At 34.5% G+C, this 27,234-nt stretch overlaps 4 protein-coding genes across 9 annotated transcripts; 2 read left to right on the top strand and 2 right to left on the bottom strand.

Moving 5' to 3' along the window:
* Positions 1 to 9,674: 9,674 nt before the first annotated feature.
* On the top strand, positions 9,675 to 13,466 carry LOC149961383 (ribosome assembly protein METTL17, mitochondrial). Its single transcript, XM_090176994.1, has 12 exons — positions 9,675 to 10,072; positions 10,131 to 10,262; positions 10,329 to 10,446; positions 10,509 to 10,590; positions 10,764 to 10,837; positions 10,898 to 11,060; positions 12,038 to 12,145; positions 12,207 to 12,320; positions 12,386 to 12,481; positions 12,543 to 12,606; positions 12,661 to 12,781; positions 13,306 to 13,466. The coding sequence occupies exons 1-12, from the start codon at positions 9,814 to 9,816 to the stop codon at positions 13,445 to 13,447; spliced, it is 1,473 nt and encodes a 490-aa protein (XP_090033120.1). The 5' UTR covers positions 9,675 to 9,813; the 3' UTR covers positions 13,448 to 13,466.
* Positions 13,444 to 14,539, bottom strand: MED19 (mediator complex subunit 19). Its single transcript, XM_090177007.1, has 2 exons — positions 14,094 to 14,539; positions 13,444 to 13,904 (listed from the first exon to the last, which is right to left on the bottom strand). Exons 1-2 carry the CDS (start codon positions 14,284 to 14,286, stop codon positions 13,537 to 13,539), a joined length of 561 nt encoding a protein of 186 aa, XP_090033133.1. The 5' UTR covers positions 14,287 to 14,539; the 3' UTR covers positions 13,444 to 13,536.
* Positions 14,540 to 14,711: 172 nt separating this feature from the next.
* On the top strand, positions 14,712 to 24,825 carry koi (Sad1 and UNC84 domain-containing protein klaroid). 5 transcript variants are annotated; one of them, XM_090176972.1, is made up of 17 exons: positions 17,022 to 17,281; positions 17,537 to 17,638; positions 18,412 to 18,581; positions 18,651 to 18,771; positions 19,228 to 19,263; positions 19,334 to 19,461; positions 19,529 to 19,621; positions 19,697 to 19,777; positions 19,841 to 19,943; positions 19,997 to 20,064; positions 20,439 to 20,545; positions 20,628 to 20,834; positions 20,896 to 20,976; positions 21,071 to 21,805; positions 21,868 to 22,035; positions 24,274 to 24,366; positions 24,499 to 24,825. In XM_090176972.1, exons 1-17 carry the CDS (start codon positions 17,262 to 17,264, stop codon positions 24,607 to 24,609), a joined length of 2,424 nt encoding a protein of 807 aa, XP_090033098.1. In that variant the 5' UTR covers positions 17,022 to 17,261; the 3' UTR covers positions 24,610 to 24,825. The 5 variants fall into 5 exon arrangements, with proteins under 5 accessions (XP_090033088.1, XP_090033107.1, XP_090033080.1 ...); XM_090176962.1 differs by lacking the exon at positions 17,022 to 17,281 and adding an exon at positions 14,712 to 14,919 and having other exon boundaries at positions 18,412 to 18,771; XM_090176954.1 differs by lacking the exon at positions 17,022 to 17,281 and adding an exon at positions 16,871 to 17,006 and having other exon boundaries at positions 18,412 to 18,771.
* Positions 24,826 to 24,911: 86 nt separating this feature from the next.
* Positions 24,912 to 26,277, bottom strand: LOC149961380 (phospholipase A2-like). 2 transcript variants are annotated; one of them, XM_090176923.1, is made up of 4 exons: positions 25,740 to 26,277; positions 25,531 to 25,687; positions 25,319 to 25,443; positions 24,912 to 25,069 (listed from the first exon to the last, which is right to left on the bottom strand). In XM_090176923.1, exons 1-4 carry the CDS (start codon positions 25,840 to 25,842, stop codon positions 24,936 to 24,938), a joined length of 519 nt encoding a protein of 172 aa, XP_090033049.1. In that variant the 5' UTR covers positions 25,843 to 26,277; the 3' UTR covers positions 24,912 to 24,935. The 2 variants fall into 2 exon arrangements, with proteins under 2 accessions (XP_090033049.1, XP_090033059.1); XM_090176933.1 differs by having other exon boundaries at positions 25,531 to 25,681; positions 25,740 to 26,270.
* Between the last annotated feature and the right edge of the window lie 957 nt (positions 26,278 to 27,234).

Raw genomic sequence — 27,234 nt, 5'->3', positions numbered from 1 at the left:
AAAATTTTATTTAATTGAAAATTACATTGACTAAAGATATTCATAAATTTAAAAGTTTAGTGAAAATATTTATTTTCGAAGATAAAAAATGTGTGTTTTTTTTTTAAATTGAATAACGATGAGTAACAATTTGCCAGTTTCAATAACATTACCGCCATTTATCGGTTTAAAAAAATTAGCACTGAATAAGGAAGCGCGTTCTTTAAATTAGTCTCGCGCAAATTCGCCAATTTCAATAATGTAAAGTTAACACCCCTCTAAATTACACAACAAATACTCAAATGTCCCCTCAATTAAAATAGCGCCATAAACTTTAATTTCTTTCAAGTTAAACCTTGTTTATTAATTGTTCTACTATTCGAAAACTAATACGTATTTGCGGCCGAAAACTATTGCCACACCCCTTTTGGTTCGCCATTGAAACCCATAGATATATGAAATAGTAATAGCATATGTAACATAATTTCTCATAAGTATGCTACTAGCTCCATTTCTTCACTAACGGTTTGTTTCACAGATATTGCGTCATCCGTACCCTACGTAATATTTGACGTCATCAAATCTCAAATGTCGTTCATGCCGTCGCTCAATTAGCTCTACTTCTGATAAACCGACGGCTATAATTTTAGTAAACAAACCGGTTTGAACAACCAAGACTTAGGAGCTAAAATGAAGTACATTATACTGTCAAGTGCTGTTAATACAATTAATAAAGTTTTCGGAGACTCAGGTTCTAAATTAAATTTGACAAAATAGTTGAAATTCAGGTTGAGCTTTTTGGGGCATCTACAAGGTTGGAGTCTTTGCAGATTCTTTTGAGCCTAGGCCTAACTCTTCTATACTATAAAAACGCTCAGGGGCGTAGGAACCAGAGTGGGCAATTCCCCTCCCTAGAATTTTGCTGGGAGGGACAACTAATGTTATTGCCCCCTCCAACTTTTTGGTCTGTTGAAATCTTCAAAAGGCTCAAATGCTCATTTTAAACGCATATAAAGCTTATAGAACCAGAACTGTCTTTTCCCACCAATTTACATTTTCGGAAAGTGATCTCTGAACTGAGCCGTATTGGTCAATTTTCCATTGACTTAAATAAATTGTTAGTAGCCAATAGTGTGACTCCCAAAATTACTAGGATGAATAAAAAGTTTAAAATCTAACGTAGTCCACCTTTTTACTGGTTCGAAACAAACGTTAGTGAAGATTTTTTAATGGAATAAAGGTACAGTGGCAAACTTATGAGTAATTATATTACATATGGTGTTGAAACCTAGATAGGTAGCGGCTAAAGCAGAGCTATTAGTGTTTCCCCATCGATATTCCTAAATTTAACTTTATATATAAAGATACTGGTCTTTTAATATAATTTTTGAATCAACTGCTTATAAGTTTATTTAAGAAACAAGTCGGCCCAGGGCCTAGGCCGTAATATTAGTTCCACATCGGTGTATTCGGGTGGGCAAACCCATACACCCTTAGTAGACACAGGTAGGCAAACTAATACAAAAGCTGTTGAGGCTACGTGATTTCTTATCGTTTGATATATAAATTGCCATCCTAAGTTAAAGGGAATATAACCTGCAAAGCAATCGTTATGGAAGACCCCTTCAATTTTTCAAATTTCGCTGTACAGTGGCGCCAAACATTTTTAAAGCGAAAGGCAAGAGCGGTCAGAGCTGCAAGCGTTGGTGTTCCACACCAAATACCTGAGGTTATATTCCCTTTAAAGAGTGGATGGCGCCCACCATCAGGATACGCGGGTGGGCAAAGCAATACAAAAGCTGTTGAGGCCATGTGATTTCCTATCGTTAGATAGACGGAAAGTATCAAAGGTGAAATAGGTAAGCAAAACACGACGAACATAATGGTTTTAAATTATTAAAATTAGTGGAAATATGATTTACAGAAATTCTTAAACTGGGATTCAAATGTGGCTATTTTAGGAAATTTATATCAAACATTTGGCTAGTTTAGGCAAATTCATAAAAAAATACCCATGAATGTAATTTTGCAGAACATAAATTAATAGAATATGTCATTCTCGAATTTTATATTATCTCGGTGATTAAATTGGTATTTTCTTAGAGCAGATATTTAATATGGATTATTAACAACTGCATAAATCATATTATTGCAAGAATGTATTTATATACTAAGAATATGGCGAGACAGAGATTCTATCCCCATGGTCGCATACTTTGGATAATGCTTTGGATTTTTTGGTCTCACTCTTTCACGTAGACGATTCCAATCTTTTACTTTTATTGTTCTATCGAATGAGACCAACTTTTTTTTCGATCACTCTCCCTTTAAGGCGGTTGGTCGGAGAGGGGCGGAAATTAACGGCACTGCGTGCGCGTCAAAGAGTTCTATCGAATGAGACCAACTTGTTTTTTTCAGTAACTCTCAATTTAAGGCGGTTGGTCGGAGGGGGTGGAAATTAACGGCACGTGTGAGGAGTGTGAGGAGGCGGAAAATCTCTGTACCAACTATTCAAACTATAAAAGTGTTCAAGGCTAAAAGATTAAGCATGATATTCTAAGAGGACGGCGTAGCTCACTAGGTATAGGCTTCGGTTTTGGAGATAACGTGGCCAGAAATCTGGGTTCAAATTCCGGTGTCGCCAATAATATAAATTATATAAATTATATTTCGCAGCTCCATCTACTGTGTAGTTGCTTTCCGCGACGCCAAACAAAAAAAAGCAACACTTAACGACATTCCGTCCATAGCAATAGTGTCACTTCGAGTATATATATTCGATGTGAAACTAAAAACTAGGCCTGTGCGAGTCCTCTTTTTTGGATTTCGAGTCTTATCCCGAGTTCTGGAAAATTGGACTTGAACGAGTCTCGAGTCTTTGATAGTCCTTAAATATGGTGTCGACTCTAATTCGAGTCCAAAATTTCCAGTCGAGTCTAATTCGAGTCCCGATTATAAAATTAATATTCAGAGTTGTATTAAAAAGTCAAACACTAACTACTCATTTTAAGATTTTTTGCTTATTGGTATTAAATTATAATTACAAATCAATTTTCTCTTAAAAAAACCTTTTTATATCTGGATAATGATATAGTTACCACTTAATTAATGGTTTTACCACTTTATCCCATTTTGAAATAAAATTAGAAATTAGAAGGTGAGCCAAGTGATATCCATCAAACTGTGTGCACAGTGCACTTAAATGGCTACTGTAGCGCCATTCCGGGAATTTAAATTTCTCGCGCGACGGGAGTAACGGACTCGTCGAGATTTTTTTCTGGCTCGAGTCCACTTCGAGTAATTTTTAGGCCTTGGCAAAGGACTCGGGTACTCGTTCGAGCCTTAGAAAAACGGGTTGCGAGCCCGAGTACTCGCAATTTTCGAGTACCCGCACAGGCCTACTAAAAACGTTCTAATGACTTTTTAATTTGTCTGTAGCAAACTCTAGATAATAGGTTGCTATATCGAAGAAGCTAGGGCCGTTACGCCACCCTTGGAAGAGAGAAGGGGTTCGTGGAGGGGAAAATATGAAAACCATAGCTCGGGACGTTTTTTTGGTGGAACTCTCGTTAAATGCTACCACCATTGAGGGGAATTTGGAACTACAGTATTATTTTTTTCCTATTTGACCTTGACCCAAAAATATGGGTATTCTGCAAGTAATTTTGTGAAAACCTCATTGAATTTAAATAGTGGCCAAACTGAAGATTTCGCGCAATGGACAGCAGAACTCAGTAATGGTGGGCTTCTATGCTCAAAGAAGAAAGCATACGATTTGATTAAAAAAATTAATGACATTGGTAAACTATATTAAAAATAGGAAAATAATCCTCGAAAAGATAGAGTGGAAATAGTCTTAGATCATTTGATAAATAATTCATTTGTTAAAAATACCTTTTTAGAATTATGGAGTAAAAATGAACACACAGATACTGCCTTGAAAATGGCTTGCAAAATATATTTAAATTGTTTAGGAAAAGGTTTCGTAAACAAATGTAAAACGAAATTTCAAATGATCAAACGAGCTTCTCTTAAAACAGTTAGTCTAAGAAAGGAAATGAAGAATCAAAAACAATGCCCAAGATGTCGTGACAATGAGTGTGAAACTAAAACCACTGCAAAAAAACCTAAAGTTACTAAAACTAAAAAGGTGTTAAAGGGCTTTCTATCATAAGAAATAGGATTAGATTATGACTGTGATATTGCGATAAGGTATTCCTAAAAGCACACTCAAATAAGTACAAATTTTAAATTTAATGTTCCTATTTTAATGCGAATTAAGTTAGTGAAAATACATAGTGGAAGCCTCAGCCGTGGTCCAGCTCCGATACTTCTCCTAGTACACCAGAGTACTGCGGGTGGAACACTTCTACAGGCGCTGGTAGGCCAAAAATATACCAATGGGATAATTGGAAGCCTTAGCCGTGGTCCAGCCTCGGTACTTTTCGTAGTCTAAAAATAGACCAATGGGAGAATTAGAAGCGCATCTTCTAAATGCTTTATCGGGCGATTGGATAAAGATGCGCTTATAATTATCCCATTGGTCTATTTGTGGAATACCAGCGCCTGTAGAAGTGTTTGACCCGCAGCACTTTGGTGTACTAGGAGAAGTACCGAGGCTGGACCACGGCTGAGGCTTCCACCCTGTAGAATATGCCTGTGATATTGTATTCTAAATTCAATTTAAGTAATATAAGTCATTTTTTGTACGAATTAAACTTAATTGCTGATTTAACTATAACTGTGGGTTTTACCGAGTACTAATGAATTAATTGTAAACGTTTTAATATTTAAACGAACGCATAAAAGACCGTTGGGCATTCCAAAGCCTTGTGTGATCTAATAACGTCTTCCAAATGTGCAGACGACTAATTCGAATTTTTTAATAAATTTATCCACCGCTAGATGCTACTAAAGTCCTAGGGTCCGACCAAAAATTATCGCCCCCTGCCTTCCCCCTGTCCCGCGCTCGGGTACCTATCGCCTATGCTCTTGGTATTATATTAGGAACCCCTTCTCTCCTCCAACTTCTTCATGCACCACTTAGACCATGAATGTATTCATTTCAACCATGAATATCGAACTGCATTAGGTAGTCTAGCGCAGTGGTTCCCAATTTGTTTTTGTTATGGAACCCTAAATTATCCACCTGGCGGAACCCCAACTCATTTTTTTTTACTTATCTTAAAAGACTCTTGACACCAACAAAGATGGCCGCGCTGCGAAATCTCGGAACTCATGTGACCATTTTGGGAACCGCTGTCCTAGCGGCCTCAGTCGCTCAGATGGGAGAGGCTTAATTATTATGACGTTGGTCACGCGCCACCGCTCAAAATTTGTATTGAAGAGAAACGTTCTGAAACTTGACTAGCTTTCAGTGCCAAGGCCTTGGATTAATAATATTATTTCCTACCTGGATATATCACTTGAAATAAAACCTGATAAATGGTTTTTGCGATAGAAGCGCCGCTTCGGCGAAGTTAGCGGATAATTTTCTGCAAGGCAGAACCCGTAACAAACACTTAGGAAATGCACGCGGAACTATATCGACTCGTGATATATCCCGGTAGGAACCATAAGATATCTGAAGTTAGCATTGCAAAACATAGAAGTGTTTTAAAGTGTAATTGGAGGGCTTTTGCATCAACGTGTATGCCATCAAGGATGTAAATTTTCTTTCCTTTAAAATTAACTAAGCCCAAGAGCCAGTGTGATCCAGACCTTTGTGTTTGCTTAGAAAACTCACAATCATCGGACATTAAAACTGCCAAAATATCTTTATTCGTCACATCGCCATCTTTAAGCACGTTGTAACAATACCAATATTTGTTAATAATAGTGTCAAGCTTCTTATAGTATTTCATTGCCACGTATAATCTAGAGAACGCATCAGCGTGAATAAAAAGAACATGATTCTCTAGTTGAAACCGTTTAATTAAGCAATTTATAGTATTTTCTACTAAAACATTATTTGCCCATCGTGTTTCCAACCTTGATTTTGATATCGTTTCGGTATGTTCGTTTCGCAAGAAATCACTAGCGGACATGCGCTTAGAGTTAGCAAAATCGACGCACCACAAGTTTTCATTACACATCGCTAGAGTATCTTTCGCATTTTCAAATACTTCATTTCCAAGGTCTTCTCCGACATTTTTTTCGTATTTGTCCTTTACGTTCTGGTTTGGAAAAAAAACAGAAAGATTTAATATTTCGTCACATGTTTTCTTTAGAATGTCTGAAGAATCGTAATTTAGAATGCCATAGTTGGTATCATTCAAGTTATCAATTAATTCATTTCCAATGTCGTCTTCGACAGTTTCTTCGTTATTTGGCAAAACTAAAGGAAGATTTGATATTTCTTCACCGTGGTCCTTCTTCAGCGAGTGACTGTTACAACAGTCACTCGCTGAAGAAGGACCACGGTCCGAAAGCTCCGAATAAAATAAAGTTTTTTTTCTAAGTCATAAAGTAGCAGCTTTTTTAAAATTTAACAATATTATCATTTTGTTTAATTATGGAAATGCCTATGGTATCTTTTGTTTAAACCCGTAACCCCGTATTCGTCGTAATCAACTTGATATCTTTGGTGTTTTTTCGTACCAGATTTTTGTTTTGGTTTCAGAATGTTTGATATATTACAACACGTTTTTGTCCCTCTATTTTTAATGATATTTCGCCTAGAAGTTTCTTAACAGCGAGAAAATGTTCACAGTTTAAAATTCCACAAGTACATTTCTTTTCTTTAACAGTTACTATACATGTTTTTCGTCGTTGAACATATTCGTCACAATAAATGCTTGAGAGACCGGTTCAAAGCTAACGCGATTTGTTGTTGAGACAAAGAGACGCCAAAAAATTGACCACATTGGTTGTTTGTTGACATATTTCTTTTTTCAAATATGTCTTTCGATTTTCTGAAAGAAATTCTTCTACGTTTAAATTTTCTAAACGATTTAATTTTAAAATTAGTTCAACTCCTGATAGGTGTGGTTTAAGATTGTAGTTCCCTAAATTCTTATAGCCCCGATTAAACACTTTCAAAATGTTTGGTTGTCTGAAGTAGGTTGATATGACGATTTCGTCATAGGCAGCTTTCTTCAAAATTAACATATGAAACTGGTGGTTCCAGCTTTCACTCATGTTGTTTGTTTCTGCTGTATCTTCAAAATATGCGAACTGTTTCGTTACTGCCCTAATCGCGCCTCTTTTCAAATCATTCTTTAGATTGGCGTCCACGTAATCTGAAAAGGGTTTCGACCAGTTACGTTTGAAACCCTCGTAGCGTCTTTCAAACTCTTCATCAGTTTCCGACTTAATAATATCTTTGATGAATTGTCTATACGCTTTTTTGTCCATTGTAGTTGCACTCGCTTGTTCGAGGAACAATTTAACATTTCTAAAAATATGGTTTAGGCAAAATCTTAAATTTTCTCTCGCATAATCGCATCTTTCCGAGACTCCCACTATGATCCCTTTCTCTCTGTCACATTATATGTTCTCTCACACCTCTCTGACGAAGAAATGTGTCTTAATGAAGACCCAATGTCAGAGACATTTGAAGAACTAACAGATTTCGACAAAGCCGATGTAAAAGCTAAAATTAAAGAAATCCAAAATTCGCAAATATATAGTCGATACTGCTTGACCGAGCGCCAAACGTGTTGGTGGCTAAAGAAAGGTCAACTCCAATCACACTACTTGTGATTTGGAAGTTGAAATATGCAAATCTAACGCTGCTGATGAAAGGAGAATAAATTGCATACTTCGGAAAAAAAAGCCATGCATCTGTGCTGTTTAATCCACGGGACTACATACTACCGATGCAAAATGTGTATTAACTATGAAAACGGTACGAAATAAGGTTTCAATATATTTTCATTTCAAACATCTAGAGAATAATATTTGATATGTAGCTAAATTGCTAAATAAATAGTAACATATACCTAATCCTTAAATGATACTTTTTGACTTACAAATCCTAGTGAGTAAAATTGAAATGATATTTCAATTTTATTAATTAGTGAGAAAAATTCGATTTTGCTCACTTCCCCGGTAAGGTAGCTATCTCTCATAGCCCAGTGAGTAAAATCCAATTTCCCATTAAAATGATATATCGTCTTTAAAATCCAGTCAGAAAAATTCGATTTTTCTCACTTCCCCCGTAAGGTAGCTATCTCTCATAGCCCAGTGAGTAAAATCCAATTTCCCATTAAAATGATATATCGTCTTTAAAATCCAGTCAGAAAAATTCGATTTTGCTCACTTCCCCCGTAAGGTAGCTATCTCTCATAGCCCAGTGAGTAAAATCCAATTTCCCATTAAAATGATATATCGTCTTTAAAATCCAGTCAGAAAAATTCGATTTTGCTCACTTCCCCCGTAAGGTAGCTATCTCTCATAGCCCAGTGAGTAAAATCCAATTTCCCATTAAAATGATATATCGTCTTTAAAATCCAGTCAGAAAAATTCGATTTTGCTCACTTCCCCCGTAAGGTAGCTATCTCTCATAGCCCAGTGAGTAAAATCAAATTTCCCATTAAAATGATATTTCAACTTTAAAATCCAGTCAGAAAAATTCGATTTTGCTCACTTCCCCCGTAAGGTAGCTATCTCTCATAGCCCAGTGAGTAAAATCCAATTTCCCATTAAAATGATATATCGTCTTTAAAATCCAGTCAGAAAAATTCGATTTTGCTCACTTCCCCCGTAAGGTAGCTATCTCTCATAGCCCAGTGAGTAAAATCCAATTTCCCATTAAAATGATATATCGTCTTTAAAATCCAGTCAGAAAAATTCGATTTTGCTCACTTCCCCCGTAAGGTAGCTATCTCTCATAGCCCAGTGAGTAAAATCCAATTTCCCATTAAAATGATATATCGTCTTTAAAATCCAGTCAGAAAAATTCGATTTTGCTCACTTCCCCCGTAAGGTAGCTATCTCTCATAGCCCAGTGAGTAAAATCAAATTTCCCATTAAAATGATATTTCAACTTTAAAATCCAGTCAGAAAAATTCGATTTTGCTCACTTCCCCCGTAAGGTAGCTATCTCTCATAGCCCAGTGAGTAAAATCCAATTTCCCATTAAAATGATATATCGTCTTTAAAATCCAGTCAGAAAAATTCGATTTTGCTCACTTCCCCCGTAAGGTAGCTATCTCTCATAGCCCAGTGAGTAAAATCCAATTTCCCATTAAAATGATATATCGTCTTTAAAATCCAGTCAGAAAAATTCGATTTTGCTCACTTCCCCCGTAAGGTAGCTATCTCTCATAGCCCAGTGAGTAAAATCCAATTTCCCATTAAAATGATATATCGTCTTTAAAATCCAGTCAGAAAAATTCGATTTTGCTCACTTCCCCCGTAAGGTAGCTATCTCTCATAGCCCAGTGAGTAAAATCCAATTTCCGATTAAAATGATATATCGTCTTTAAAATCCAGTCAGAAAAATTCGATATTGCTCACTTCCCCCGTAAGGTAGCTATCTCTCATAGCCCAGTGAGTAAAATCAAATTTCCCATTAAAATGATATTTCAATTTTAAAATCCAGTGAGAAAAATTCGATTTTGCTCACTGAATTTCCTAGGCCCCCTCTCGGCGCACTTGTTTATTTCTATATGAGTGAGCAAAGTGAGAAAAGTGAGCAAGTGAGAAAATTAGGATCACCCCATAGTCGGCTGTATGGTTCGAACATAGCGCACGCGGAACAAACGCATGGAGCAAAGAATATGGAGCATTAAAGCCATAAATAGAAGCTCCATGCATGGAGACAGCCGTCTGGCCGTAGTTCGAAACACGGTCCTTGCTCAAAGGCTCTAAGCAGACATTATTTTTAAAATGGCAGGGACCACGCGTTTTCTAAATTTGTCTAGATCTTTTTTCTTAAATGGTTCAAATTCACAAAAATCTCTAATTGACTTGAAAATTATTTCTAGGTACTGTAGTGTATTGGTTAAAAAGTTAGAGCTAGACATATCTGTTGTAAAAGATATAGAAAGTAAAGAAGTAAAACATAGAAAGCATCCTGGTGTTCGGGATGTTGGGGTGGTCACATTACCCCATGAAATAAAGAAAACTGCTACAAATTTATTAAAAAGTAAGCTACTCAATTTAACTTCAATGTGTATGATAAACAATATATCATTTTGAATTAGATTACGAAAGTTCACAGTTGAATAAGGATGCCAAGACTTTTTGTAATTTTCTACGACACAGAGTCCCTGCTTGGACTCCTGGACAAATTGAAAATAAATCTAAAGACATAGAAGCTGAGCTTGAAAATATATGTAAGGTTCATTATTTTAGTAACACAAATGCCAATTTGAAAAGTACTAATTTTTATTAACATAAAGTGGGGCCTATTGATTTGTGGCAGCTGAATGATGAAGGAAAAGAAAAAGCCATACAGAAACGAAAGAATAAAGTTAATTTAAAACTGAAGCAGTTTGTTTACAATTGGAATCCTGTTGAGTAAGAATTTTCGTCTTTAAACCAATTAATATTATATTAGTTTTATTAATTTTTTTTTATAGATACACCCCTTACAAAGGTTATTTGTACCTTTATGGACGCGCTGCAGCAAATTATGCTGCAACATATAAAGTGTTTGATGAGGTACTTTTTTTGCAGTTAAAATATAACATAAGGAAAAGTTTTGATATATTTATCAAGCAAAGGAATACAAATGTGAGATATCTTTAAATGAGCGTTTCCAGTGGTATTCCTTAATTAAAGAAATCTCATATAGCATAAGGAACTAACTGAAATATTAAAGATATATTTTACAGATAATTAAAGCGGATTCGTCATTTGAACCCAAAACTTTATTTGATTTTGGATCTGGTGTAGGAACTACCTTATGGTTTGTTGTTTAACGTCATATTATTTTTTTGGACATTTTCATTTTTCTGTTTATATTTAGGGCCGCTAAAGAAAAATGGAAAGACACCATTAAGGAAATATTCTGCGTAGATGCTTCTGATAATATGAACACTATTGCTTCCTTAATGCTAAAAGGTCCCAAAGAAAATGAAAATGCTCTCAAGGGTGTTTTCTTCCGTCAATTTTTACCAGCTTCAAATGTGGTTCGTTTCTTTTAAATAATTATCTAATTATATCAGAAGTTTATAATGTAACTCTTATGGAGTAGTATTGATCTACAAAAACTTGTAGAGGTTAACGGTAATAGTGAGGGTAGGGAGATGTTGGCTCACATGGCATGATATGCTTGCCAACACACTCCTACTCAATATAGCCTGACCTACCGAAATAATGCCATTAGCTGACTTGAGCCTATATAAAAATAGAATTGGGTGAAATAAATTTTTTTACTATTGTGGTGCCTTGAGTATTATCATAAGTGGATAATAAACATAAGTATAACGCAGAACGAATTTGGTTAATGATAGTCTGTCGTGGAGTGATTGCGAAATAGGAAGTTTCCGAACAGGAAACTCGTCCCTTCATACTCTTTCTGTTTTCAAAATAGTTGGTTAGTTTGAAGGCGCGAAATACGAGCGTTCACTCGTTTAGGTTTGAAATTTGAAAGAAAACTAACTTCTGAAATGGAACCAGTGTTTATAATAGTTATTTTTATCTTCAGATTCAATAATTCATCATTATTTTCTTAAAGTGAGTGTTATTTATACTTGTGAAAGCATTTCAATTTTCAATATGCCCTGGCTGGTCCGTCGAAAAGGTTGCCGGCGGACTTGTTGCTGATTTTCTGGGCTTACTCCAAATACTATGAGCAGTTTGCGGAGAGTTGTCAGTCCGTCTATACGTAATGGCTTACGTTGTCAATGGCGAATCGGACTATCATTAAAAATTTGCATTGGCTGAATAGGAAGTGTCATACTTATGTTTATTATCCACATATGCTATTAGTAATAATCTAAGGAAATCACTGTATATGATGTAATTCACCCTGTACTATTTTTTCTTCCCAAACACTGAAACTTGCAATGGTACATGTTTTGAGTGAATAAGTTTAGCAGTATTGTGAGATTGATACTTCTCGTACAAGATAACATTCTTCTGATTATATCAAGTTTTCTTTTAGTTAAAGTACGATCTAGTTGTATGTTCCTACGCTCTATTAGAAATGGCAACGGTGGAAGAGCGGCTTCAAGTCATCGAGAATTTGTGGAGTAAAACTCAAAATACTATGGTAATTTCTATTTTTTTGTTTATTTAATTGTTGATAATCAAATTTAATTACTGTCATTAAGGTAATTATCGATAAAGGAACTATGGCTGGCTTCTCTGTTGTTCTAGAAGCCAGGGATTATGTATTACAAAAATCAAAACTTAATGTTGATGAAGATGTTCATGTTGTGGCACCTGTAAAACTTAATATAATTTATTAATTTTATATTCGGAAATAGTATTTGATTATCCATCCCTTCAGTGTCCCCACGATCATGATTGCCCAAAATTTGTAAAGAAAAGCCAAGTTCCATGCGGATTTGAAGTGCGTTATCAACCTTTGTCAATGCAGCAAAAAGTAAAATTTTTATTTTCAAATTAGCAGTGAAAAGAAAATTAACGTATAACTGAATTTTTAGGAACAACCCACAACCTGTGAAGTTTATTCCTACGTAGTTTTGAAAAAAACTAAAAGAACAAATGGTATTTGTTTGTTTTTACTTTGTGAATTTTAATATTGTATTAATTTATACGCAGATAAGCAATGGCCACGAATAATATCTAAAGTTTTGCCACGTGCGAGGCATGTTATTTGTCGTATGTGCTGTTCTGATGGTGAACTGCACGAAGTCATTTTAACGAAAAGGAAAAATGAACGGTAAATATGCCTTTTAGATAATTTATTCAATTTATTATTAGGGGTGTGCGAGTCCTGTTTTTAGGTTTAGAGTCCTGAGTTTTGGAAAATGGGACTCGCGAGTCTTAGTCCAATTTTGCAATACTCATTCTAGTCTTCAAGTCGATAAGAAATGGATTTTAACTTTTTCGAGGTCCAAATTTTCTATTAGAGTCCTAAATTTTATCCTAACCATTTATAATCAGAAATAAATATTTTAAATAATTATTCATTATGTACTTAACTAATTATTAAATGAATATGACTAATTTGAAATTTCCAATTGGTAATAAAAAAATTACATAAATCCTCAAAACCAAATTTTATTATTATTTTTATCAGGGATTTATCACTTTTAATTTTTAAGCATCGGCAAAAGACCCGGGTACCCGATTGAGTCGTAGGAAAACAATTTTCGAGTATTGCGCCCGAGTACCTGACTCAGACTCGAGACCGAGTACTCACACAGCCCTACTTATTAAAGTTTGTGTTTTTTCATTTGTTAGTAACTTGTACCGATGCGCTCGTAAAAGTAACTGGGGAGATTTACTACCTCTGGACATAACATTAGAAGAATTAGATGAAAATGTACCCAAAGAATTGCAACAAAATACAATAGATGATAGTAAGAATAAAGAACAGACTTAAATTAATGGTAATGTTTTATTCTTTACAACCTTTTGCGAGAAATTTAAAGATTTTGAAAATGCAATTAAATATGTATAAAAGTTAGAAATTTAAATTTTGCGGACATCAGTACTTGAAGAGGGGTTTGGGGTAGCTGATCCACTTTCAGGTGTGTGTTTCTGTTTTTTCTTGCGTTTTTCCTTCTTTTTCTTTTTTCGCTCCTTCTCATCATCATGTCTTTTACGTTTGCGGTCCTTCTTTTCGTGTCCCCCTGTAGATCCTCCTTCGTTACTGCCACCAGCTTCTTGGGGTTGTTCACTTGATAGAGCTTCGCCTGATTTGTGTTTATGTTTCTTATGTTTGTGCTTCTTGTTCTTCTGAGGTTGATGGCTCATTAGCCTAAATTGTTCAGGAATTGGTCCAGGATGTAACCTAAACCCAGATAGTTGACTTCCATTTAGGATCTGAAGCTCTTTACCTAAAATTGGGGGTTTATCAATTAGTGATCGTAAAGAGCTTTTATCTTGGTGGCCTGGTGTGTCAATATTTCCAGGTAAATTTGGAAGGAAAGCACTAAGTTGGTCCTTCATTTTACGTCCTGAGAACTTGCCGTAAGCATGTTCCAAGTTGTAGAAACTTATTAAATTCTTAGCCCCTGTAAGCTCACTTTCACCAGGAGCTTCCTTCATAAGGTAGAATGGTCCACTATGAACAATGGCTGGGGTTTTACCCAAGGATATGGTTGTACGCAAAGTTCCAGTAGTTGTATCATGTCGGTGGACTAATGGTGATCGTGAACCTCTAGGGCTGGATTTTGGTGAATATTGTTCAGGACGCCTAACGCCCATTGAATCATTCATTTTGTAAATTGTTAAGGTTAATTATAAATAGGTTAAAAACTTAAAATGGCTTGCAGGTTGCAAGATTACTTAGCCCTTGGCCAAAATAGAAAAAGGGTAGTCTCTTCTTAAATTTTTGAATTTACAATCCCATTTCAACTATTTTTGGTAATATTACTATTTATCTATTAACTAACTTATTACAATTTATAAATACTTCTAATTTATTAAGAAAATAGATTCACTTGGGATAGAAATCGTCAAATTTTTTTTCTATTTTGTTTTAGAATGTGACTAAATTCTTTAATAGATGGCGATAGTTCCACATGAAACAAAACGTTTATCGCTTTTCGCTAGTTTTTCTTCAATTTTCGGCGCCGGTTGATAGCTGACTGAAGCCGGCTTTATTAGCTTCCGATTATGAATAATTAAAACTTTAATGTAAATGATTAGTTTGTAAGTTAACTTAACACTTCGAGTTTTCAAAGCGCTTAGAATAATCCCCTTAAATACCATAATTTAAGTCATTTTCGAATATTTATATTAAAGCGTTAGGCCTTCGCTTTAACGTGGTACAATAACTTCACGTCAAATAATTGACCAATTAATAATAAATTCAGCCAAGGAGTGCGTAAGCTATACACAAAATAAGAGGTAAGGAACAACCTACGTTTATAAATCATTTAACTTTTCGCGTGCGTGGGGAAAAATTCTTCTATACAAACACGTTTTTCCGGCGTTAAAAAAGACATGTCAAAAGTCACTGAGCAGGTGACTTAGTACTGTGATTAACCTTTCGATGTTTCTTTATAATTTCCATCTGCTAAAACGCCTCCCAAACATATTCGTGTACTTTTTAACACCAAAATTATAATCAAAATGATGAAATATAATCCCCAGTAGCTATTGGGTTTATTATTAATTTACCTCCCTACATTACAACCACAAATTTTAGTTACATTTGATGTTTATTACGTTTTTCTGATTTTATTTAATACACAATTTTAGTTACATTTTACTACAGGAATGTAAAATATCAAAGCTAGCTTATCTAGGTCAATGGGTAAATTAATACGAAAATGACAACTGGGAAATAGAGGCAGCTGAAAATTAATAATTTGGCGTGACCAAACTTGCTTTAAGCCCTATGAATGAAACATTGATTTATCACGATACATTACAAGTTAATAAAAAATTTAAATTATGCTTGTAAAATGTTCACGATTTGTTTGTCACGTTAAAGTTATTTTTTCATATTTTAGTTTTACCACACTAGATAATCTTTTCAACTTCATTATTTTTTATATAAAATGTGTAGTATAGTGAAGTAAGGTTTTAATTGGTTTTCCATCTGGCCTCTATAAAATACATAAATACCTACATTGAATCACCTAACAGTACTGTTTAGAATAGGACTGCTTGCCTATCAATATGAATAACCTTCTTGTAATTTCCTGAAATGAGGTTATGGCTACAAACATGCCTATTGTCAATAAAAGATGAACCATAGGATATTTTTTTACAAGTATTAAGAGCTCCACCCAAATTTGGGGTGCTAAAAGCTTTTTCGCATATTGTCGTCATGGTAACAGAAGTTCGTGAGCGTCCTTTTATCAAAGAAATTACAGAGAAGGAATAGAAACTGGCTTGTTGTAGGCGTTAAAACTATCTCGAACGTTTAAAAGCAATAAAATTTGCGAGTCATACTTCTGTTTAGTAGTATTTCAATAGGCCTTGCTTAAAATATCTAACAAAACCGGAAGTTAGTAAATGTAATATACACCGAGATGAAATTTCTATTCCTCTTATCTGTTTTCTTTGCTTTATCAAATAAAAACGCGAAAATATAAAAAATCGATAAGCTTTTAGTCCAATTTGGTTTCAGAGGTTTTAATCCTTTTTCATCCTAATATGACGCAATTTATGGGGCCCCTTCAAATAGTTGGTTTTTTTATTGCAAAAGTTGTTGGCACACTTTATTTTTACGCAACACAGCGGGGGAGATATTACGCTGGGTAAACGTTGAAACAATACAAAAATAAAAGTTCTTATTTCTACCCCACGCGAAATTTTCCTATCTCATTGTCAGAACATTAGTAAACCAGTTCGAAACCTTGAAAAAAAAAATCACACATTTTGTGCATAAATACGTCGTTATTCTAATGGTAAAACGTGTCTAAAGGAATTTTATTTTTAGAAAATACTTTTACATTTAAAAAACATTACTCTAATTTGCAACGATAAATGAAGGAAACATTTTACAAAATCGAAAAAGTCAAAACTATCCCGAAAAACCGTTACCGTGCTAAAAGTTTCTACCATTTTCAAGTTTATAAACCTTTGGCATAAACATATAATTTATGATTAAATTGTTTAAAGTTTTGTAAAATTCAGTGATTTTCCATTAGGTAATATTTTATAGAATTACGCCTAATAGCATATGTAACATAAATTATGTTACATATGCTAATAGGCATCTCGAATCGCTAATATAGTTTTCCCGCCAAAACGGTTATCGTTACTTTGATTGGTTGGAAAGCTAGAGCGTTCATTTTGAAGTGGGCGTTTGGGAACACCATTCTTTCTTGGTGACGTCATCGTAAAACAAACGTTGAGAAGCACTTTTATTTTTTGCGTCGTCAAATTCGGTCTTGGTGATACCGAGTAACTGAACGTTCTTTACGTGTTATCGGACTGCTAACTTGTGTTGATTTAAATTATGATTAGTTATATTTAGCTACGTAAGTGCCTTAATTGTTCAACTATTAAATTACGTTGTATTATGATTAGTTTCTGAGAGTGGTTGATTGAGTTATTAAACGCCGCGTTTTTATACTTTGTGACCTTTTTTCGTGAAACGACTATGTTTTGGAGTCTTCCCTGACTTGGCAACTTCGCCGTAGTGGTTACTCTTGGGTGCCCCCCTACGGCCGGGCGGTGGTTTTAACTTTTGGACTAAGGAATACTTTAAAATAGTTGCACTAATTATTGGTATCATGCCTGTTGTAGAAGATTCGTATGTTTAAATTTTATTAACTGTTATATTGTTTTTTGTATTATCTTTATCTACATTAACATATTTGGTTTTAATTATACGCATAAGAAAATATCATCAATGTTTGATAACATTTAATCTAAATAAGCCTTCTGTTTCCGTAATTAATGGTATAGCTAACTGTAATAACCTTGTTAATTATCGTTTTGTTATGTCTTCAAAAAAGACAGTTCGGTTTAGTAGTAAACTTCAAAGTTTCGATATTTCTCCTATTAGCTGGAGTACTAGTCCTATGGTTTTACGAAGCCGGTGTGATGGCATAAACTGTACTGCTTTGCGCTTAAATGATAGTGATGAAACTTCGAAAGGTTTAGATAGGTAAATATTTTTGATTTGTCATTTTGCTTTGCTTTGTTACCAAATTTCCATGACCGTTGCTTAGGTTTTTCTATACATTAAATTACAACGGTACAATGACACTTAAATATAAATTAGGAGCGTTAGCATCTTACAAGTACATAGAGTATATATTCTTTGGCCCTTTGCCAATATTTCTTTGAGGATGTATTTCACTGAGAATTAATATTAGAGTGAATCATGAGCATTATTTCCTGCGAATTTTAGGAAGTTAGATTAAAATCTTCAGTTTTTGAATGGGTAATTGTAGGGTTAATTTTTATCTTATACATGTTAATATTCTAGAAAATATAAGTTACGTAAATTTTTATAGAAATATTTAATTGTTCAGTAATATCAATCCTTTAAAAATTAAGTTTTTAAAACATTTAAATAATTAACTGATAAATATTTTTTATGTGCAATTTTTTTTTCAAATTCAAATAGTTCAAATTGGCTTTGTATGCATTGGGTACCCGCTAAGCATTTTTTTGTTTTCTGAGATTTTTTGGCAGAGCTGCAAAGTGCTATATATACCCATCCCCATGGAGACAGACAGTACTTGTTAAAATACAGCTTGTACCCCCTTTCCACCTATTGACAGAATAATCAGCTAAATTTGTCTACTGCCAAGCTGATATTTGAACTCATTCATTTGCAGTATTTTTAGGCCAACCTCCCACCAAACGTCTCCATATCTCCCCTACTGACATTTCTATTTTTGACCACTAAATGAGCACTTCATTAATTCACAGGCATCACCACCACCACAATCACAGTTACCATCACAACCATTTATCGCCAGTTTTGAAAAATAGTCCTTCAATTTTGAAAAACATAAGCACAAATGAATTAACAACAAACTTACTTATGAAAAAAACTGTAAAATCAACAAGTGCCACAGAAGAGTTTGAAAACCATCAAAGTATTATCAAAAATGGAGACGTTAATTTAAAAACTCTGATAAATACGTACAACTTGAATTCGTTATCAGAGTCCAATGCAGCCGCCGATTTGCTTTTAGGTAACAAGAAGTTAGTGTTGGAAGTCCGAAAACTGGAACAAAGTTTAGGTTCGAGTGATTATTCTAGTGGATATCTTGATGAAGGTTTTGAGTAAGTTGTTTAATTTTTGTAAATGTTTATAGATTTTATTTTGTGTAGATAAATCTTCTGCTTAATATTTTCTTAACTTAAATTAGTTATTAAATGCATGACTATTCGGAAGATCCTTGACATTTATCTTGACCCCAGTCAAAGATGAAAAATCAAGTCTGGGTTTAATCAAAAATTTTATATGAATTTTAAATAGACAAGGATAATTTCTTCTCTTTATCTATTAGTTTTTAGTTGATATTTACAAATAATCAAATATAAAATTTCCATAATAATAAAATAAATTACTTAATGGAATGAAATTATTAATCATTATTGATATAAAGTTGCTTATTAAAATTTTTTGCTCTGAACTGAGTTTTGGAGATAGCCCTTTCCAAGATTTATTTAACCTTGTGCAATACTATTAACTTTATTAATTAATCTAATTATGTTTGATTTTAATCATTAAAACAGTGAAAGGCCTAAAACTGGATACACCTATTCTGAAAGGTGACTCTAAATGTTTAATATTTCGAAAAAGCTTGGAATTCTGAAACTTAATCACAACTTCTAAATTTAGTCGCAGCTATAACAGTCGCATAACCCCCAGTCGAGACAACAACAGTCCAAATATGTCTAGAACAAAAATTCATTCTAAAAACGGCGGGGATTTCAGTAGCGATGAAGAAACATCTTTCCTTCTTTATGGTAATTTAGTATTATCGTATAATACAATGACTTAATTTTTGAAATTAACACAATTATACTTTTGTAGGAAGTTCACATTTTACCCAAAGTGATATGCAAACTAGTACACCAATGTTCTATAAAAATTCAATGAATTGGGAACAAAATATTCCCAGTCAAAGTAAGTTGTTGTCATTCTCCCTTAGACAGTCATAATGTGTAGTATCAAAAGCTTTACAATTTCAATTTTACGTAGATGATTTTAAACGGACTCAAAGCTACACTCGAAATAGTTTTTTCTCCAAACTTTTTACTCTCACGTATTATACTTGCTTCTGTAAGTGCTTAAGCCTTTTTATGAGTAATTTCCATGTGACGTTTGTTTCTTAATTACAACTAGGGGGCGTTTTAAATGCCTGTACAAAGATCTGGATGGCTATGTGGAGTGTAATCTACACGGTTATTAGCAGGATTTTGATCTTTGATACTTGGTTGCTGTTACGGTAAGTTTTTTTAGGCTTTAATACAGAGTTTGTCATTAATTTTTAATATTTAGATTGAGAAGAAAGAAGATTTTGCTGTTGTTGCCTCTGTTGTTGCTTTTATTTTTGTGGTCACAAGGAGGTAAATTTAATTTCAAAGTCGTTCGGTACTGCTAATTTGCTTTTAAGCACCAGTTCATGGCTTTAAGGTATTAGCCTAGCTAGCATATTATTAATATATTAATTTTTGGTTTAGCATAATCCTAAGTCGATAATATTCTTCAAAAAGTATTGTTATGTAAACTTCTTACTGAAACTTACCCAAGATACTATAGTAGCAAGAAGGTTACATTTCTTTATCACTCTGTGATTAGTAGGGCTGTGCAAAAATATAAGCTCGAGGGTCATACTTATGGAATAATATTTTATTCTTGTAGTATAATCTCTTAATTATTATCAAGCTTATTTAAATTCACTTTTATCTGTGTAATTTTTTAAATATTTTTCATTGTTCAGAGTCTGACGAACGCTCAGCTCTATCTAAGGTTTCCGTAATTCCATCGTCAGTAATCACAACTGCATATTCCTACTTCGTTCTTTTATCTGATTGGAGTAGGTCTATGGTAAATATATTTTTTGACTAAACCTTGTTGCAAGACTAGTTTAATATTAGTTGCCAATCTTACATAAATCTTTCCCAAATAGTTCAAAGGGTGGACATTCTGGTTTGTTGGTGTTCAATCCGATTCTTCCCACTCGTCAGTCTACCAGCAGGATATAAATATTAAAGTTCCCGAAGCGCAACTAGATTTGGTTAAGCTGAATGCACTACTTAAAGAATTGGTATCGCAGGAATCCAAAAGCATTTCAGACAAATTTGAAACTCAAAGGAATGACCACTTCCAGAAAATTGTAAAAATTCCAAGCTTAAATATAAATCCAAAAGTGCTAAAACTTAAATTTATTTTATTAGTTGATGGATCTACAAAAACAAACTTTAATCTCTACGAGTAATCAGAACCACCAAGTGGAAGTTCTACAATCTCAGTTCAAAGTAATTTGATTACTAGAGCACGTTTAAGTTGTCTGTTTTTTCAGCATTGCAGCGCTTTTAAATTTGTGAAAAACATCTACGTATTCGTTCTTAGTTTTTGTCAGAGGAACTAGTCAGTGTCAAAGCCACAATAGCCAAAATGGAGGAGAAAGACTCTAACGCTGCCACTTTTAGCGTTGCAGAAAATGATTTCTTGTATTTGAAAACTAAACTGACAAACTTGGAGGCGAAATTGGACATATTGAACAGAGAAATTGCAACACAACGAAATTGCTGCAAAAACGCTACATTTTACTCGCAACAAGCTGATCAGCATTTTGTAACTTTGCTTATGGAAGTTTTTAATGCTTCTGGTGGTGCGGATAATTTTGGGAAGCTACGGGAATCACTTAGTGCTCTTTTTACCAACCAGAATGACTTAAAATTGCGTGTGAAGCAAATTGACTCGTATCTTAGCAATGAACTTGGAGGAACTATTGCCAAAACTGTCAAAGAAGAATCTAAAATCAACGTTGTAGACACAATTAACAAATTACTGGCAGAAATTAAATACAATGAAAGTCACAAATCGGCATCTATTATTAACGCAGTGAGGCAAAATGGTAGTGATAAATGCACAAGCGCTGATGAAGTTCATGAAATTATCAAAAATGCCCTGTTTGTCTACGACGCTGATAAGATTGGCCAAGTTGATTTTGCCCTGGAATCGTCAGGTGGTAGCGTGATCAGCACCAGATGCGCCGAAACTTATCATACCGGAAGTACCCAGTATCGTTTGTTTGGTATACCATTTTGGTACACTTCAAATTCACCAAGGACTGTTATACAGGTATATCCTTACTTGATTGGTGCTTTGATTGGTTTTTAAAGGTTTTGGTTTGTTTTTGACAGCCGGAGGTTCATCCAGGACAGTGTTGGGCTTTTAAGGGGACACACGGATACTTGGTGATTCAGTTGGCAGCCAAAATTCGACCCACTGCATTCACTCTGGAGCATATTCATAAATTCGTGTCTCCAACTGGAAGTATCGATAGTGCTCCCAAAGATTTTTCAGTTTATGTAAGTAGGAATATTAATATTGTTTTTAGGGATGCACCGTTATGGGTACAGCTGATATATCGGCTATTCGTGGCTGATATTAACAAAGTTATCTATCATAACAGTAGTGTATATGATAAAATCATTGTAAAAGACAGTTCAGTGCATTGTCAAAGAATTTTATTCTAATTTTTCGTGGAAAAAAGGTTTCAAGGGCGTATCTGAATGTTTCTTTTCATTTTAAGTGATTCATATGATATTTTGTACCACAAATCGAATATTGTTGTTTAGTTTGTTTACACTCGTAACCCCTGTCTAAAAAAGGTATGATCTAGCTTCTGAAGTCTGACGTACATGGCGCGGTCGATCAAATAAAATATTATCATTAGCTAGTTCATCGAGAATTTTCCTATTTTTAAATGTTTTTCGAGAAATGCCGATATTGTAAAAATAGGCCGATATATCTGTGCATCCCTAAATTGTTTTGTTTTTTCTTTTAAAAAGTGTAGAAATAGAATTCACAAAGTGTGGCAGTTCCCCATCTTTGGCATATTAAATATTTACTGGGTAATATTTAGAATGAACAGACATTTTTCATGGACTTTGGACCATGTCATTACCCTAATTTTATCATAGCTAACATGTGCAAGAAGTTGTATAGAGATATTTCACCAATGCTTTTTCATATTGAGAAACCCCCTCAAAATGGCGACCATTACACTGCCAAAGCTAGGGAAAGCAGACGACGTGAAATATCTCTATTAAAGTGTGTAGGGTGCTTAGAGTGATGAAGTAATTACCACTTTCACATGGTATTAAAATTGTGCTCTGATCTCGTGGCAATTCGCCAGTGTCAATAATGTAAACGTATTTTCAAATACCACAAGATAAGACAACTTCGATAGTTTTAAACTCACTTTTATTTTATCACAATTGACCATGATGTACTTTTGTGCAAGGCTATTTTTAAGAAAGATCAGCCTTATTCAGTGAATCAGTGCAAACCTTTTAAACCAATAGATGGTGGTATTGTTATTGAAACTGGCAAATTAGAATGACTCTTGCATTGAGTGGAAAGTTATCTGCTCACTGTTTAAAGGGGTTTTCCCCAAGTTCTTTTGGATTCCACTTCCCATAAAATCTGTTGATGTTTACAGTAATAATACCAAAAGTGACAAGACCAAATAGTGTAACAGCCTTAAATTTGCACCTCTTATTTATTGAAAGCTAGTCTAAACAACATTGACTACAAAGCCAACCAGATGGCTAATTTAATAATAATCAGCTAGGCTAATACCCAAGGCACTACCTTCGGCCCTAGTGCTTAGTCATCTAGTGACTTGCATTGCTTTCAACAGGTGGCCAGTGGTGTGAATAAACACGGGGTGTCTCTACTTGTTCCTTATTATCGTCACTGATTATAGGGGGCCTTCAAAAGAGTTCCGTGGGGGGGGGGCGGAGACCCTAGCTACGCCACTGCAGGCGGCGTTCTCTTTGGTCTATAGGGTAATTTATCAAACGTCCCATTTTGTGGCGCTGGAGTGGTGAACATTTTAAAAACGTATTCTTTACCACCCCCCCCCCCCCCCCTTCGTGGAAAGTATAATATTCTGGCACACTTTTGTTGCTTTTAATAATACCTAAGGAACAATAGCGTAGCATGGGGGGAGGCGCTCTGGGTGCCACCCGTTTTGGGGGTGACACCTGACAGTGGAAAAAATAAAAATTTACACTAACCAGAAAAATTCGAAAAATAAAATTTGCATATTTTGATAAGTAGCACACCATGATATCCATCCGCACAGGGTGCCACCCATGCTAGCTACGCTACTGTCTAGGTATGAAGAGCTTGTCACTTCCCTGACACTTAATGCCATTATTACCGGTAGCCAGGTTATATTAAATGTCGCTTACTAACTGGTGCCTTGAGTATTAGCCTAGTTGTTTATCTTATTGGGTATGACATCAATTTAACTTAATGCCATGCATTATTAGTAATTACTTTTGGCCAACTTACGCAATGATGTAACCTGTAATAAGGTTAATTTTTTTATAATAATAACCCAAAGTTTGGAAATACATAAATTAAAAGGATTTTAATAAACAGGGAAAAATTGGGACCTTAATTCTGGGTGGAAAAAGTTTCAAGATTTAATTAAAGTTTTATAATTTTAGTACAAAGATAAATTTTAACTATAGCTGTAGATCCATTATTTAACTTTTGATAATTTGAAAAATGGGTACACTTACCTTTTTAAGGGCTTACAACGTGAGGATGACTTTGAAGGAAAACTTTTGGGCAGCTTCCATTACCAAGACAACAACGAATCCTTGCAGTATTTCATTGTGGCGGTAAGTACCATTGTAGATTTACTTGACTTCACACATAACCTTCTGTAACTTTGAGTAATAACTCGGAATGACCTGTTTCTCAAGTTAATTTCATACTTAACAAAATTTTCAAAGCAAAACTATTTATTCTAGGATCCTGATCCTGGGGAATTTTCTATAATAGAACTGAGAGTCAATAGCAATCATGGAAACAATGAATATACCTGTTTGTACAGGTTCAGAGTTCACGGCGTCAGGGTGTAAACATTTACCAAAACATAGTTTAAATAACCTAGTCTCATTATTCAAAATATCAAAAGTGTGTGAGAAAATTTACCTTTTTTATCAGGGACAAATTGTATATAATGTAATATACATGTACAAAGTTTGTACAAATTACACGTTTGTTTTTTTAAGATTATTATAGTACTTATTTAAAATATATTTAATATTTCCAAAGTTTATCCTTTTTTGTGAATAAAGAATATTTAGATATTTTAATATTTTTGTTATTAATCTTGCTTTTGGGAAATTGAATATAATAAGAAATTATAAAACACCACAAATTTAAGGTTTTAAAACATTTTTATTCATGGTAAAATACTGTCTAGTAGTCGAGTTATTCTATTAGCTGGGTGATAATGGTCAAGGTTTTCTGCCACGCATGTTGTGAATATTCGGTCACACTCGCAGGATGCTAGAGCACAAGGAATGTTTGATTTTTCTAGAAAGAAGGCCATATGTTTTAGAATGTTCAATTTATAATAGTATCGCATTATCAGGGATAAATTTATTTAATAAGCAAGATATTAAAATTCATTTATATAGTATGATAATCAAATTGTTTCCTTTTGCTAGAAAATATTTAGGCCCAAATTATTAAGTGGTAATATACAATGCTTATTTACAAAACGATTATGTAATATTTAATAACTAAGGTTAGTCTTCAATTATAGACAGTAATTTTACTTACTACAAACTGCCGCCCCTTTATGGGACAAAGTCCAGTCGTAACGGACCAAGTACACGCTCGTTGAGGACATACAAATTTCACTTTCGCTTATATGCTGATAGCAGTGGTCGTGGGATCTACAGCATCTGGAATAAAAACGGGTTAAAATAGAGTGCGGAAAAAAACATGGCAAGATAAATAATGATGTTTGCAATAGAACAATAAGCACTTACTCGTCAACTGGGTCAACCGCGGGTCCTGCGCCGCCAGGACCACACCAGTTTCCATAGAGAAGGAAATTTTTGGGATGTATTCCAGTTACAGCTCTGGTCATTTTGGCCAAACCTACGACGCTGCGTTTCGATTTAGGTCCCCCGTGAACTCCTGAAACTTGGAAATATTAAAATAAAGTATTTTTGGCGTCGATCTTATAAAAACTCACCGGCTAGAACGGTCAGTAATACCGAAACGAGAGTAAGTGTTTGTAGCTTCATGTCAGTCGTCCTGTTTTTCCCCAAATGAAAAGATCTCCGTAGTCCGTACATTAAATTAAAACCAGATTTATCTCCAATTTCTTTGAGCTTTGCCGAAATTCAAAGCAATAATTTATCCCGCACTTTGAGTTAGATTATTCGCGTAGATGAAGAAATTCTTACTTTTATACACGCTACGCGGGTGATTAGATCCCAGAGGTCGCGCTAAAGGTTTTGCCCTTTTTAATAAAAAAAAACACTTGTTATTGAGGTACTTCTTTCCGAGTACTCGCCATTTAATTTCACATGTTGATAATAAATTTCATACTCGGGTTGTCCCCAAAGTCGTCAAAATAATTGTAGGAAACTCGATTTAGCTCATTATTAGGCATGAAACATCGTAATTTTTTTTTCATTTTCGAGCGGGAAAATTTTATACTCCATTAATTTTTGGGGCTAGGCCTTAATTCCGAAAGTAAATTTTTGTCGGGTTATTTTGAACTTGAATTCTTGTCTTATTACCGTCACAGTTCTTAGGATTCGTTTCGTAATAACGTATTTTCAAAAGTTAATTACTTATTCGGTATTTTCTATTTTCAGTTTGGGTTTATTAGTTTATCAAGGTTACCAACGCTTAATTATTTCGTCATTGATATTTCTCACCCAGTAATAATGTCGTTCGGCCTTTTTTATGCTCTAATTTTAGGTCTATAATGAAAATTCTGTTATCTCGGATGCGTAGGTTTAATTTTGTAGGGTTTTCTTTAATGAATGAAAATCTTAATGAAATTCATTTTTGGAAACATTTGTTTAGTATTTGATAAAGTATAAAGATAACCGATTGGTTTTTATTTACTTATTAAGTTTGAAGCATTTACTTATCGGGATTAAAAAGGCGGTTTTTTTTTAAATATTTGACAGTTCTAGGTCATTTGTTTTTATTGGATCCCGTGGCATTGGAGAAGCTAAGTTAGCACCATAAAATGTCCAGAAAACGTGTAGAGGGAACTTGTAGAAGGTGCAGGCTGTACACATAAAGGTACGTCTACAATCCTACAAGTTCCCTTACACGTTTTCGGGCGGTGGCTTAACCTGTCTATTGATGATTATATATATGCCTGAAACTCAATCCGGTTGTAAGGATATGCAACTCTATATAAAAATTGGCTGCAACGCCAGTAATTATTCGTCCAAGCTAGAGCCACCTTCGCATGAGCTCTGGAATTACAAATTAAAGGGCCACTACAGCGTTTGAAAGTTCTGGGTGAAAATCGAGTAGTTACTTTAATATTTCCAGCCGTAACTGGAACATTATATACTACAGGGTGTCCACAAAAATATGGACCAGGGCGAATATCTCCAAAACAGTTTAACGTATGAATTTGAAATTTTTAGGTCGCGTATAGTGTGAAAGGGGAAACCTTCTTTGAAAATGTCGATGACCTTGAACCATGTCTTCAAGGT

The sequence above is a fragment of the Leiobunum rupestre genome, chromosome 1 (assembly GCF_980474605.1).
Source record: "Leiobunum rupestre chromosome 1, qqLeiRupe1.1.hap1, whole genome shotgun sequence".
NCBI classification, from domain to species: domain Eukaryota; kingdom Metazoa; phylum Arthropoda; class Arachnida; order Opiliones; family Sclerosomatidae; genus Leiobunum; species Leiobunum rupestre.
The sequence above is the reverse complement of the archived record's forward strand: the minus strand, read 5'-3'. Positions and strand labels throughout refer to the sequence as shown.